The sequence below is a fragment of the Brachionichthys hirsutus genome, chromosome 23 (assembly GCF_040956055.1).
Source record: "Brachionichthys hirsutus isolate HB-005 chromosome 23, CSIRO-AGI_Bhir_v1, whole genome shotgun sequence".
Lineage (NCBI taxonomy): Eukaryota > Metazoa > Chordata > Actinopteri > Lophiiformes > Brachionichthyidae > Brachionichthys > Brachionichthys hirsutus.
In genome coordinates, this window is record NC_090919.1 from 2,903,083 (window position 1) to 2,918,070 (window position 14,988).

General features: G+C 45.5%; 2 protein-coding genes across 2 annotated transcripts; both read right to left on the minus strand.

Annotated features, from left to right (window-relative positions):
- Positions 1-5,296: 5,296 nt before the first annotated feature.
- On the minus strand, positions 5,297-6,457 carry LOC137911717 (galactose-3-O-sulfotransferase 3-like). Its single transcript, XM_068756097.1, has one exon. The coding sequence runs from the start codon at positions 6,455-6,457 to the stop codon at positions 5,297-5,299; it is 1,161 nt and encodes a 386-aa protein (XP_068612198.1).
- Positions 6,458-11,810: 5,353 nt separating this feature from the next.
- LOC137911718 (galactose-3-O-sulfotransferase 3-like) lies at positions 11,811-13,996 on the minus strand. The gene is made up of 3 exons (XM_068756098.1): positions 13,981-13,996; positions 13,621-13,729; positions 11,811-12,909 (listed from the first exon to the last, which is right to left on the minus strand). The coding sequence occupies exons 1-3, from the start codon at positions 13,994-13,996 to the stop codon at positions 11,811-11,813; spliced, it is 1,224 nt and encodes a 407-aa protein (XP_068612199.1).
- Positions 13,997-14,988: the final 992 nt, after the last annotated feature.

Here is a 14,988-nt window from a genome sequence, read left to right on the forward strand (position 1 = left end):
TGTGCCTTCTCGTGAGGATATGCAAAGCAAAGAAAAGAAAGACACAGAACCAGATCGCCTCCCCTCCCTTCTCCTAACCTCCTTTCTGAAGACACAGAGGAGGAGAGTGAAGGACACACAGCGAGGACACAGACAGGCCGTCATAGAGACAGGAGCCGGAAAGGACACCAGGGACGAAATCGATTATTTTTAAACTGTAAAATGTCAAAATGTCAAAATAAGAAAACCTATCCTGAAGCTCCTCTGCTGTCGTCTCCATCCTGCAATAGCCACAACAATACGGACGTCTTTGTGGACACCTTCAGACAGCGTATAGAGATATGGATGCAATGGACATATATCACTGCAAAGAGACAGAAAAAACGGTCTGCTCTTATACGGACTTATATATTTAATGGCCTCACAAACTGCAGTATTGGCAGCCACTTTCTGATTTACCACTTTACGTCATCCCAGCTTCTACAGAGCCCTTCGCTGCTGTCTCTTGGACGCACCAAGGTCAAACACAAGGGACAGACGGACACGCCGTTTGAGACGGGTATACCAATGAGCCTTTGCCGGGTCAATGACCTTGGGGACTGTGAAAAGAACCGCTCTGGATTCTGCTAAACTCTCCGATCCGGCGCTGTCCGATGGATTCCACCATGCAGGTATCTGCTGAACCACCTTTGGGCGTCCACATGCAGCCGCAATGTCAGCACCGCCCGTCCTCTTGTCTCGGCATAAAAACAAACAAACAAAGAAATCGCTTTGCATTCGGTGTGAAGACGCCATTTACATGAATGTGATGTCTTTGTCCGTTCCCAAGGCGAAGAGCCCGGGCCTTGAGCTGGCCTCTGAATTTGAAGCCATGCAAAATGGGGGAAATCTTGAAATCAAAAAAGTGCAGTAATAGTCGTTTACATTGATTTTAGATGAATGACAAGATCTGTGGTGGGGGTGGGGGGTGGGGGGGGGGGGGGGGGCTGTGCTGCGCCTCCTGGGATTGCCCTTCTTTTTCCACCAGGATTGAGCTTTTTGTCCTTTTTTTGCGGTGCTATTTCTGTTTGTTTGTTTGTTTGTTAACTAAAAAAGAAAAACGAAAAACTTCAGCCACATTCCATCCAACAAACCGGGCAGAAATCAATCAATCAATCTGCGTTGTGGAAAATATTGAACGTCCGTCCGGGTGCAACAATTGGGTTTTGGAGTAAATCCATTAAGGCTCCCGATATAGTCTGTGATTATTGATTCCCCTTCTCTCCCATGTGAACAAAAAAAAAAAAAAAAAACCCGGATCAATCTGATCGTGTTAATCTTAATCTGGGAGCGCAGGTTCATTTATCCGCCGCCCTATCGGTGTTTACACATTTCTAATCTGATTGACCGGGCGACATCAATCCTTCCTTCCTCCGAAACGCATCCGCCCCCTTCATCCTCCTCCTCATCCTCCTCTCCACGTACACGACACTTCTTATTTCGGACAACACAAAGGGGACAAATCATCAGATTAGATTTTCGGGGTCGCTCTGAACGGAATCGCTCCGCTGCGCTCATCTCCGGGCGGCGCACGTTTTCCACAAAGCCGCCTGTCCGAATGTATTTGCCCCCCCTGCCCCCCCGCATCGACCTCGTCACAACGCGCTCCGGACTAGGATTAAACGCGCCACGCAGGACGGGATGCTGATGACACACAAAGGGAGCGCGCACCGTTACCTTGGTCATCTCAGAGATGTGGCGTGACGTGACGTGACGTGACTGGGGGGGTCGCGGCAGTGATTTCTCCTCCTGGACGGACACGGGCTCCCTTGCGCGCTTATTCCTCCTCTTCCTCCTTCCTTCCTCTTCGCCTCCTCTTCACCGATTTGTAGATTGTTCAGGTGCTGCAGTCGTTGCATCTGCAGATCGGCCGCCCGTCCGTCATCAGAGCCTCTCTCTCTCTCTCACTCCGCTCTCTCCCTCCCTCTCTCTCCCTCCGTCCCTCCCTCTCTCTCTCTCGCTCTCCCTCCCTCTCTCCCTCTCTCTCTCCGCTCTCTCCCTCCCTCCCTCTCTCTCTCTCTCGCTCCGCTCTCTCCCTCCCTCCCTCTCTCTCTCTCCCTCTCCCTCTCCCTCTCTCTCTCCGCTCTCTCCCTCCGCTCTCTCCCTCTCTCTCTCCGCTCTCTCCCTCTCTCCGCTCTCTCCCTCTCTCTCTCCGCTCTCTCCCTCCATCTCTCTCTCTCTCTCTCTCTCCACGCGTGCCTCTGATCGGAGCCCCGTTTTATTTTATTTTTTATTATGGGCGCTTCTTTCTCCTTTGCATCTGTCATGCTAATAAAGTTCATTTGAATTTGAATAGGGGCTCCCAGCTGTAAATTGACCACAAACAGGGACCCCCCCCAGGCTCTCTCATGCATTATTCTTACTATTTTCCTCACACTGAATCTTATTGGCGTTAATGAATGGAGCTACAGAACTCCATCCCTGTTACTGAGGTTTCTGATACCAAACGTATAAAATGCTGATGCAGCAGTATTGCTATTTAGTCCAGAATATGTGGACAGTACTTTAAAATAAAAATCAATGTCTGGCGAGCCTTTATTGTGATTCACGTCCTGTCAAATCTGTTAGCCGCTCAGTGTTTGGCCCGTCAGCACGGATGAAGGATGCCCGCTGGATCATCTTAGATCATTGATCTGAGCGCGCCGGTGCAACGATGAAATGATCTGTTTCATTCATTCACCCCCGATTCTTCAACGATAAACAGGCCAAGGCAAATCTCTTCTACACTTTTCTTTTGAGAGAGAGAGAAATGAAATCAGGACAATTATGTTTCTGATTTACTTTGTTCTTATCTGGTTGCATTTTTGCGTTCATATGTTTGCGTTCTGATCTTCTTCTTTTTTTCTCCCTGCTCTGAAGATAAAAATCTTTGTTTTGGACCCACTGGAACAAGAGCTGCTTCATCTCAGTGAAGTTTTTAATGAGAAAACATAACTCCAGGTCTGTGCTATCGGTGGGAGGGGGGTGGGGGCTAATTTAGTATAGATAGAACCTCTACTGTTCCGAACAGGCCTGTCAACACTTCCTGTCAACACCCCCCCCCCCGACACACACTGCGCTTTGTTGAATTCTCTCTTGACATTTTTTTGGTCCCTTTTTTCACCCTCCTCAGTTTCCCTCCTATCCTCCACTTGGTCTTCTAGGTTTGTCTCTACATATATGTGTGTGTCCATGACCCCCCCCCCCCCCCCCTGTGGCCTCAGGTGTCATCACACACACACGCACACACACACATCTCCTCTTTGAAGCAAGGATCACCGTGAGGGTGGAGGATGTACTTGACTATATTACACGGCCGCTGGTCCGTGTGTGTGTGTGTGTAGAATGGAGGCCTTATCGGAGTGTGTTGCAGCTCAGCTCTATTAAAGCGTCGTATTACAGAGCGCAGGGTCAAAGGTCAAACCCAATGAGCCACCAAATAGAGGCGGAGCTGCAGCCACTCCGCTTTACTTTGTGTAAAACATCGGCCTGAGGCGAATGAAGTGTCGCTCTCCGTCCTCTTTATCCCGACTTTTAGATGGAAGAATTCACATTTAGGGGCTTTTATTTTACACTTAAGACCACGTCGCAGCTTGAATGCAAGCACGTCTCTCAGCCGATGCTGATATAGATGATAGAGTGTGGATCTCTATCTTACCAGCGAATTTCACCCGGATCAGATCCGGATTGCGGATATTATCGAGATCTTTCAAATATGATCCAGATCACCATGTGGACGGTGGTAAACCAATTGGGAGGGGAATGAGCTGAGGGGAAAATAGATTTTTTTTTAAATGTCCTGGTTAAAAAAAAAGTTTGGAAAAAACACTGCAAACTCCTATTTCCTGTGACTAAAAGTGATGGATGTGCGCATGTGAACGCGCGAGCACACACACGCACACGCACACGCACACTGACTGGTGTCCTCTGGGCCGCCGACAACCTGAGAGAGGCTTAGCGGCAATCCCTCGTAGATTTAATCTGCAGATCAACTTTCTACAAATAATCTATACACTTTATGAAATTAAATTGGAGGCCAGCACATGTGGCAGGAATGAATGAATCACGATTACTGCCTGCAAGCTTCAGGATGGTTTATCCATAAAATGAAATCATGCCCCCCCCAGAACATCTTTGGGACGCAATTCAATGCGTCCACCAAACGCATTCATTCATTCATTCATCTTCCGAACCCTTTTCTCGGTTACCGGGTGGGGGGGGGGGTGCTGTAGACTATCCCAGCAGTGACACGCTGAATTACACATCTCAGAGAATCTCACTGAGCACGCTCAGCCACTCATAATCTCACGTATAGGACCTGATTTACATGAGGCCTCACATTCACACATTCACACACACACATTCACCCTCCAGTGGGCGACTGCTGCCATGCAAGGTGCTGCCAGACCCACTGGGAGCAATTTGGGGTTCATTGTCTTGCCAAAGGACACTTCGACATGCGGACAGTCAGAGCTTTCTCACTGGACGACCCACTCTACCAACTGAGCCACAGCCGCTCTGCCCACACGTCAGATCAAAGTTCCCATATCATACCCCTTTTCCACACGTTAACGCAGTTCTCAGGCACTTAGAACGGATCGTCGGTCTGCAGTGCCGCGGACGCAGCGCCGATGTCTATCGCTGTCTGTCTCCCGCTCCATAAAGCAGTTTGTTCCATGTGTTTACCACACACGAAAACATTTTTGCCCATTTTCGCCAGAACATTACCACCAAAAATAAACTTTATGCAGGGAAGATGCCGTAGAGCGTGGACGGGCAGACACGAGCACATCTTGTGCACATTTGCCCCTCCTGACATCAGAAGGGGCGCGATTTCTTCCAGACGTATTTCAGGAGGTGATTACAGACCTACTTAAACTACGAGGGATTGACTTGATGGTTTATTTGGCTGTTTTGGGATTGATAAAGGACCCAAAATCACCATAATAGTGTAGAAACATGGGAAAAGTGAGTTTTTCATAATATGTACCATTTAAATAATCTAGATCAGTGCCTATCAACACTGGTGAAGGTTGATTTGCTGTGGCGAGCCCTGACGGGACAAGCCCAAAGTGCAGTAGTAGCAACTCCCTTCATCCAGATTGCCTGCAATGGTTTCTGAAATCCAGCAGATGTCGCTATTGAACGACAGACCAACACAGTGTCAACACAAGAGAGCATGGCAGACACTCAATGAGGCAATCAGGGGCTTCAGGGGACAGTTCACAAAGACACGAACACTTTGCAAGGTTGGTGAGTGCTGCGTGCTCCAGACCTGATGTCTACGACAGCCGTGGAGTCATTGGAAATGTCGGAGAATGTGTAATGAGCTTAGGAGGGACAATCTTGCGGCAAAATTCCTGGAATTGGTTTGAGAACCGCGGGAATGTAGGAGCACCTGTGTATAAGGGATCTCGGGAACGACAAGCTTCAAGCAGAGTTCTTGGGCCTGGCTTGACAACCCATGGCTAATATTTACTGGAAGGTCATACCCCATGATGTCAACAGTTCCGCTTGGCTGCCAGGGACGGAGATTCTCATTTTGAATCTGGGTGGATGAGTAAAGCTGCACCTCCCCATTGAAGCAGCTTCTCATGAGTCTCTCCTGGGCCTGTCGAAGTTCTCGTACCTCCTTTGCAACGAAGGCTCGGTCCAGAGTTGCAATTTGCGACCACAAGGAGGCATTGAAGTAGTCATAAAGTTGTCCATCTAAATAATTCCAGGCTCGTATCTTTGAAGCAAGGACTGGAGTCAGTGTCTGTTTTGAGGCTTCCTTCCGCATGTTGAGCTTAAAATAAAGAATGTCATCCAGATCCCAGGAGAGGAGATGGCGAAGGACAACCAACGACTCGTCAAAGTAATCAGTAATCATCACCAGGGAGAACGTCTGCTCCACCTCTGCAAGAAGGTCCTGAATGAACCCTGCATCTGTTGCCGGGTGATCCTTGTCTCTGCCCAAGTCGAACACCAGGTTGTTGCGTGCAAACATGGAGTCCCTCTCGTCTGGTCGGTAGTAGCGCCAGGGGTCTGCCAAGAAAGCCTCCAGGGATTGATTGGGGACCCTCTTGAAGGTAGCGCATTCATTTAAGTAGTAACTGAAAGCGGAATCAAACATGGAGCTGGGTTCTCTCATGATTGTGATATAGATGGTGTCGTCGGGCATCAGACGCTGAAGCTCCTTTTTGTTGAAGCGCATATGACTAGCGATGATATTTGGCAGCTTTGTGTGTGGATGGACAAAGTCCGGACTGAAGGAGTATGGGTAGCAGAACATGTGACCACAGGACTCTATCGGCAGCGCCACTGTCAGGTTGTGTCGTTCTGCAAAGCGGAACATTATGTTCTGCATGGTGCTGCTGGCCGTTTTGTGGGTCTTGAGGAAGACAACATTGGCGTGCTTGGATTTCTGCACTGGGACAGGATCCGAACGAAGGGAAGGAGAGCCAAAGGATTTACCCATGGTACTGGAGAAAAAGAATAATGCATTTGAAGCACTGTAAAAACATGATTATTGCAGATGTATTTGGTCAGACTAGATTGTCAAGAGACTAATCGTACAACAATGAAGGAAACATCAGTTTACCAGCCATGTAAAAGACAACGGATGGATAAAGGGGAGCCGCGGGTGCGTTTGTTTCCCTCACTCACCGTCTCTGAAGGCCATTGTGATGCAGGACAAGACTGATAGTGCAGACGACCACGACCACGATTATCTTCTTCCGACTCATCTTCGTTCTTCAGCAGAACTGTGGGCGGTTGAAAACAGAGATCTGTGCAAACAGAAAGCACGGCAAACAGAAGAGAAACGATGACGACAAGGGCAGGTGGAGGTGCAACGAGAAGACAACAATGAGGACGAGCCAGCAGAGCAAACAGAAGTCTGCTGTCTGGCAGAAGTCGATTTTTGTTTCTCTAATCCTGCTGATGATGCAACAATAGTCGATGATGCAATGCTTTATGTTTTAGATTTATAATACAGCTGGTTCTCATCTAACGACGGAGTATTCGTTTCGTAGACCCCGTCGCTAAACTATTTAATGGCTAAACCAGGAAGCTGCCTGTCGGCGTTTAGCGCATGACTTTTACGGTTTCACTGGGAAAGAGTCTTTTGGACGCTTTTGGAAATAGGTTGCATGGCCTTCAGTGCAAGGATGCCTCATTTGTCAGCGCACGTTTCAAGGAAGTATAGTAAATCAAGTTGAGGGATTTGGTCTGTGGAAAATATACGACTTTTTGGACTTCCATTTAGAAAACCGATTCGCCCGAGGGAAAATATATGGTAAAGCCAGTTTACGGAAGTTTCCGTTGTCTCTGCAGGTGCTGATTAGCTTGCGAAAACCTCCCGAGTCAGTCCGTTTCCATGGATCATTATTGATCCTGATCACTAGTCTCACCTGTTTCCATTTCAACTGTGGAATGATTCACACTGCTATTGTACTTTCTTCCACTCAATGATTTGTCTCTTAAAGAATCGATAATCAAGACAGACTTTTTTTTTGTCTGCAAGTTATTTACGCACTTCATCAGTTTAGTGTCAGCAGCCGTTTCAAAGACAATATCGGATATGATCAGTTTCTGTACATTTGAAGATCTTAATATCAGCTGAGGTGCGGAGAGAAGAGGAGACAGACGAGCAGCGTCCAGGTCGTCTTACCCTCTGATGAAGGATGAAGAAGAAGATGGGTGGGTGGAGGATGGAATGCACTTCTGACAGAAGATTAATCTGCCTGTGCAGTCGCTGCAGCTCTCCGCCTCTCAATGTGGAACAGGTGGAAGGAGGGGAGGCGCCATAGTGGAAAAACCTGTTGTGACCAAACTGTCAGCCACCCAATAGGAAGCTAGGTGAGAGGAAACTTAAAAAATATAAATAAATAAAAAATTCTGGTTGAAGAAAGTCACAAAGTCGGCGAAAAAAGATAAGATTAGAGAAAACCGGAAAACCTGGTCTTTAGCAAATGACTCCATATGACGCAAAAAGGATTAACCGGTGGATCAAAGGAAAAAGTATCTTTAATATGTAATAAAATGAATAACTATACACACTAATTCTTATTTAACACGCTCCAATTTGACTAGATTTTCGGTTGCGCTTGCCGCTAACCGCTCCTGGCTATACTTTGTAATTGTTATGGGTTGAGTTTTACACAAAACGCAGATGAAAATAACACAGTGATTTTAGACGTGCATAAAGGTCAAATCAACAATAATGAATCTAGCGGGCATGACTGGTCGGACGGAACGAACCGTTTTCATGCAGAATGTGTGGGTGGAATGAAGTGGACCGGCCTGAAGGTTGGGCAAACTGGGGGAGGGGTAATGTAGGCCATTAATCATTCAGAATATTACATTTTCTAATTAGGTGGCATTCATTTGTCCGAGACCAATTAAAGCTATATATATATATATAACATATTCTGATACTTCAGATACTTCAGGAATGTTTTCCAGGCTTAATTTTGCCTCCGGTTCAGCTGAATCTTCTTTATCTTCCAGCTTTGAGTCATCCGTTAAGCATTACTAGCTTGCTTGCATTCCATGGGGTTAATCAGTGCTACTATTATTATCCGTGCCCATCATGTTCTCAGTCAGATCCAAAGTGGACTACTCAACTTGGCTGCGTGTTTCCTATTGTTTCCACACAGTCTAAGGCGGGGCTCCCGACTCTGGATTGATTGGCACGACGAGTAAGATATGATTTTTCTCGTAAAGATAATTAACAGATTAAAGTAAAATACATATTTAGTAACTTACTCCACTGTATATTCTGAAGATGTACTTTTGTGCCCGACTCCCTTTTGCTGCCGCAGTTACTGTAATGAAAAGGTGGAACGTAACAGAAACCCACAATAATTCATTCCGCCTTTTTATTGTAGAATTTAAATTAGAAAGTAGATTTTTGTAATATTGGGTCAAGGGGGGGCAGAATTAATAAAAAAATAAAGACATTGAAACCCGCCTCTCTTCAACGGCCAATAACTCCGTAACAAAAAATGGTAGGACGCACTTTCCTGATGAAAGAAAAGACTTTAATAATAATAATAATAATAATATTCTGTGGGGCTTGGAAAACTGGGGAAAACACCTGGGCAATGGTCCCAGGCTACGTAGCCCCGCCCACGCAGTGACCAGGTGTTGCCAAGCAGCAATCAACCACAGTGGCAGCTTTTGCAGATGTGGATGATGCTGCTTGACTGGTTGGGCCCGCTCCCGGAGCCATGCTGTCCGTTGGGGTTTCCTTTTGTTTTTGCATTCCCGCCTCTTTTTTTTTCACTGACAACACGCACAACACATCAATTAGACCCTGTTTACAACTCCCTCATTTGTTACGGCCAACGGGCCGGCCGTCACAATGAAGCCAACATGGCACCCACGAGGCACCCAACTGTCTCATGAATGAATGTGTCTTTTTCATGGAAGCGAACAGACTGACCTCACCAAACAGGGGCCGGAAGAAGAACCGGGAAGCGGGAACTCGGACACGTCACACAAGGCTGGAATTTCCAGCAGCAAAAGCATAACTGGGCCGAGGTCAGGCAGGTAACGAGCTGCAATGTGTGGATCAGATGTGCCTTGTCGGATTCATCCAGTCCGTCCTCTGCCACGCCCACAACTAAATTCAAGGCACAGAACACGAGGGAGGGGAGGAGACACAGGAACACAGAAGAATAACCAATGAGGGCGCGACCATAACAGTTAGGCAATTGTGCCCCGCCTCTCGCCCGTTGACTGCTGGGATAGTTTCCAGCACGACCTCTGACTTGGACATGGCAGTTAAGAAGATGAATTAATTAATTGATTAATAAAAATACTTATTTTGGTTGTACTTCATTTCATTCATCAACATAACAAACACCAGCTGCTTCACCTTTTTAACCCTTTTTGATTTGGGTTGTTTATGCCATGATCTCTTTTGCACGTCAACCAGCAGGTCACCGGTTCAAGTCCCGGCACTGCCGAGGTTCCCTTGAGCAAGGGCCCCTTGTCCTTATTTTGCTTAGGCGCCCCCCCCCCCCCCCCCCCCAAATATCCTGGGCCGGCCCTGCTTGTGAAATATAATATAGAGCACTAAAATAGTACAAATACATCAGATAGAAACATATACATTAAGCATCAGAAAAAATACAAACTATTGCATATTTATAGTCGTGAGAAAATGTGAGCAACAGTTCACTAGGTGGCGCTACGAGTCAAACTGAAAGCACCGAGAGGTTGAGCCGTGACAGGGAGCGAGCAAGTTGCTTCAGGGAAACCACAGCCGGGACAGAATTTGAACACAAGTTTGTGAACATTTTGGCCAATGGAAGCAACAGTAAAGTAAAAGTAAAAAAATTAATGCAAGAACTAAGAACCTATTTGAATGAAAATTACAGCACATTAAACATGATGAGTTCCCTCAAATGAAAAAAAGTGACATTCACTGATATAAGTGGTTCAACATTACAAAGAGGAGACACAACCTCATCAAGGATCGCACACGCCCGCAGCAACAATTGTTCACGCTCCTGCCATGTGGGAGGTGCTACAGGAGCATGAAGGCAAAAAAAAAACAACCACTCAGGAATAGATTCTCCTGAGCCACAACGTTAATATTTATTTTGCTGTGCTCAAGTGGAAATGTTTGTTTGTTTTTTAACTGGTTTCATTCTTCTTTGTGCAAATGTTTAAATTATACAGTCTTTCACTTTGTCCGGGTTGTTGTAGGAAGGGTGGCGACAAAAACAAACCGTTTTAATAAGTTTAATCAACGTTCCAACAGACAGCACAGTATAGTAAGCGTCAAGTTCTAAATCCAGATTTTAAGAATTTCCTGAGGGTGGAATTTCCCTGGGAGGCTCAAGAGCATCTCGCCACATGATTACCAAAACATTTTAATAATTAAATAATGTGGCGTGATTACTAATTAATTATGTGTATTAAATACCGCTTGATGAAGAAGCCCACCTAATGTTGAGATGTCCCATGTCTGGATATCAGCAGTGCATTGATGCAGAGGCAGACAATGGAGGAGAGGACTGGGGGGGTACAAGTACGTTTTGGTTCACTTTATTAAGTTTAAATTAGGCATGGACAGAGTAGCTGAAACAAATGCAAGAACAAGACAGAATATGTTTTTTCATCCCTTCATCCCTTCATTCCAACCGACTTCCCATTCCTGCTCATTCATAGCCACAGATGGAATTCACAATATTTGGACTTGTTGATTTAATATATTTCAATTAAAATAAACACAACAATAAACCATTAGCTAAAAAAAACCTGGACCACTTTCTGAAAGCACAGAATCTGCTTATAAACCTTTTTTCATTTATTTTACTGATTTTACAATGTCTATTTATTTTATTTTATTTTTATTGTTTTTCATCCTTTTAATTGTTATGGAGACAAAACGATACACATTTATGTTGTAGATCAAAAACAACCCTCGTAGAAAAATGTAATAACCAAATGTAATAACCGTCACCTCTCAAGGTCTATCTGTCTATGCCATGAAACTCCACTCCCTCCCTCCTTCCCTCACAAATATCACAAAACCACACTGATCAATTTGACTATTGCAAAAAAGTCAACTGAAAATGCAGAAACAAAATAACTATATATATATATAGTCTGTAGAAGGTCTCATGCTGAATTAGTTTTTATCCGGGGTTGCTTGGATTGAGAAAATATGTAATCAGTTTACGGTTTGTTGTAATCAATAAACACAGTCAATCCCTCCAATGGATGTTGTTTGTCTCTTGCTATTGTGTCGACCAAGTTCAATATATTCATGTTCACACACCTTGTTAGGTTGGTGACCGATGTGTTGGGTGCAGTTAATGGTTTTGACGTGAACGTATTGATTGGGATTGGCGCAGCAACTGTGTATATTGAATTGGGGGAGTGGCGAGCTTGAGGCAGTGCTCCTGGTCACTGCTAAGATTTGCTGGGAGATCGTATCCCATAATCTCTACTTTTCCACTTGGCCGCCAGGGGTGCAGCTTCTTGTTTCCCACTCGACCAGATGGGCTTAACGGCACTTTCCCATTGAAGCAGCTTCTCATGAGACTCTCCTGGGCCTGCCGAAGTTCTCGTACCTCCTTTGCTACACAACCTGGACCCAAAGCTAAAATCTGGCGCCACAAGGAAGCATTGAAGTAGTCATAAAGATATGTGTCTAAAGAATTCCAGGCACGGATCTTTGAAGCAAGGACTGGAGTCAGTGTCTGTTTTGAGTCTTCCTTCCGCATGTTGAGCTTAAAATAAAGAATGTCTTCCAGATCCCAGGAGAGGAGATGGCGAAGGACAACCAACGATTCGTCAAAGTAATCAGTAATCATCACCAGGGAGAACGTCTGCTCCACCTCTGCAAGAAGGTCCTGGACATACGCTGCATCTGTTGCCGGGTGATCATTGTCTCTGCCCAAGTCGAACACCAGGAAGTTGCGTGCAAACATGGAGTCCTTCTCATCTGGTCGGTAGTAGCGCCTGGGGTCTGCCAAGAAAGCCTCCAGGGAATGATTGGGGACCCTCCTGAAGGTAGCACATCCATTTAGGTTATAACTGAATGATGACTCAAACATGGAGCTGGGTTCTCTCATGATCGTGATATAGATGGTGTCGTTGGGCATCAGACGCTGAAGCTCCTTTTTGTTAAAACGCATATGACTGGCTACGATATTCGGCGGCTTTGTGTGTGGATGGACAAAGTCAGGATTGAAAGAGTTAGGGTAGCAGAACCTGTGACCACAGGACTCTACCGGCAACGCCACTGTCAGGTTGTGGCGTTCTGCAAAGCGGAACATTATGTTCTGCATGGTGCTGCTGGCCGTTTTGTGGGTCTTGAGGAAGGCAACGTTGGTGTGCTTGGGCTTCCTGTCAAAAATAGTGTGGAAACAGATGAAGGGACGGCTAAAGTCGAAGGAATAAACGGTGCTGAAGAAAAAAAAGGACAAAAGAGCATTTAATATTATATATATGACTTTTGAAGCACCAGAATGGTTTTAGTATGATGCAATTATAGACATAAAGCAGATAAAAGGGGACAGACAGTGGAGGTGTGATGATATGGCTATGGAGTATGCATGCAAATCTCTAACAAACATATTTATGTTTATATGTATTGTCTACATGTATTATTGATTTACCAGTGGTAGAGTCTTAGTGCACCTGTTCCTCATTCCTTCATTCTCCTGCAGCATTAAGACCTGGCTCATTCCTCAACTCCCTGCCAGATCATCCATCTTGGATTGGGGTCGCACAAACACAGATTTCCAGTAGTTTCTCTCGTGTTTCTTGCACCAGTGAGGATTTGTCCTGTTTTAACTGCTTTCTCTTGTTCCCCTCAATTTTGCCTGCTTCGTCTGCTGCTGCCCCGCCTCTGCTCACCGACCCCCCTCCTTGTATGTAATCCCTCCGTTTGGACCACAGTGGCTTCTTCCTGCTTCTGGAGCTTCACCCCCCGGTCCCAGGCACCACTCCCTCTCTGCCACTATTCCCAGTACTATTAAATACCTGTCTAAGCTCTGTGTTCTCTTGTCTTGGTGGTCTGCTCAGGGTGTCATACTCTTTCAAAATGTGTCTCCTGCATTCCTAAACTCAAAAATAGTGTATTGTACAAAACAACAACGTGTTTCAATTACTCACCGACTCAACAGACTCCTTTGGTGAACCAGGAGACTGACTGTAACGATGGTAGTAAGAAGCAGGAATAGCTTCTTAATCATTTTGTTGTGCTTTGTTGGGAACGTCGGAGCTTGACACAGAGAGTGAAGTGAGAAGAAAACACAGGCAAAAACGAGAACGTGAAAATGAAATAGTTACAGCAGAGCTACAATCTGAGTTCCAAATATATATTTCTCATCAAAAGAGTGATATCAAAACGTTTGAAGATCGGTCCATTAGATTTTGAGAGTGATCCAGATACCCGTCTGGATAGAAAATAAAATCCGAATTTTCCCATTTACTTATAATCTAATTTGTAAAATATGCATTCAATTCACTCACCAAAAATCGCAGTCATAAAGGGTGACAATACACAAACATTTGGTTTGGTCGACAAAAAAATTACGTTCTAAGTTCAAAGGTGCTTTAATCATCGTGATTGAAGTAATAAATACCTTTTAAAATTCTCAAGGATGTTCAGAAGCAGTAAAAACAGACAACGGTCTCTGGAGTTGAGTTGATCCGTCCACCGTCCTTAAAAACCTCCTTAGACTGACTTCCCCGCTGTCAACAATGACAGGGTAGTGTTTGCTTCATGGCACTTGTACATAATCGTGATGTGTTTGTGTCGGAGAGGATGGAGGAAGATCCTTAAACCTGCCACATTAAGCACAGGGCGGCAGCTCAGTGGGTTGGGCCTTGGGCTGGGAAGAGGACAAGTCCCCACCAGAGGGGCCAGCTTTACCCTCAGAGCACTGCTGAGGTGCCCTTGAGCAAGGCACCCCCCCCCCCCCCCCACACACACACACACCAATTTCTGCGCATGCTCTGGGGCCCCTATGCATGTGTGTGTGGTCGTTTCAAGGGGCCCTTGTACGATTGTACAAGAGGGCAAATGGAATTTTGTTGTGTGTTTGCAGTGCAAAAATTGTTAAACACAATGACAATAAAAGCTCATCTTGATAAGTCTTTTGATATTTACAATGCACCAGTACTTATATTCACGTGCTTTCTCCTCCCACGCTTTCCTTTTGTTTTAAAGGTAATTGATGAGCTCCCGGTAAACAGACATCGAGGGAACACCCAAACTATGAGCAGAAAAACCAACATTGACATGGTTTTAATTATTTATTGATTCACCGTGTGCACGCAGACAAGAAACCTACAGCATACACAACTGTTGTGTGATGGTGATAAAGCCAGACACAGACCCTGATCACAGCCCGGAGGCGAAGAAAACTGTTTGTTCGGAGGAGTGGTCGCAGTGGCCTGGAAGCTTTTTTATATACTTTTTCCTTTTCATCTTCATAGCAATCTTTATTTCGGAGCCAAGTCCTGTCAGAGGGACGT

Excerpts from the sequence above, each read along its gene's own strand:
- LOC137911717 (XM_068756097.1), bottom strand. The coding sequence starts at position 6,457 with ATGGGTAAATCCTTTGGCTCTCCTTCCCTTCGTTCGGATCCTGTCCCA.
- LOC137911718 (XM_068756098.1), bottom strand. Across the intron at positions 12,910-13,620 it reads CAAAGGAGTCTGTTGAGTCG|CACCGTTTATTCCTTCGACT; the intron begins GTGAGTAATTGA and ends TTTTTTCTTCAG.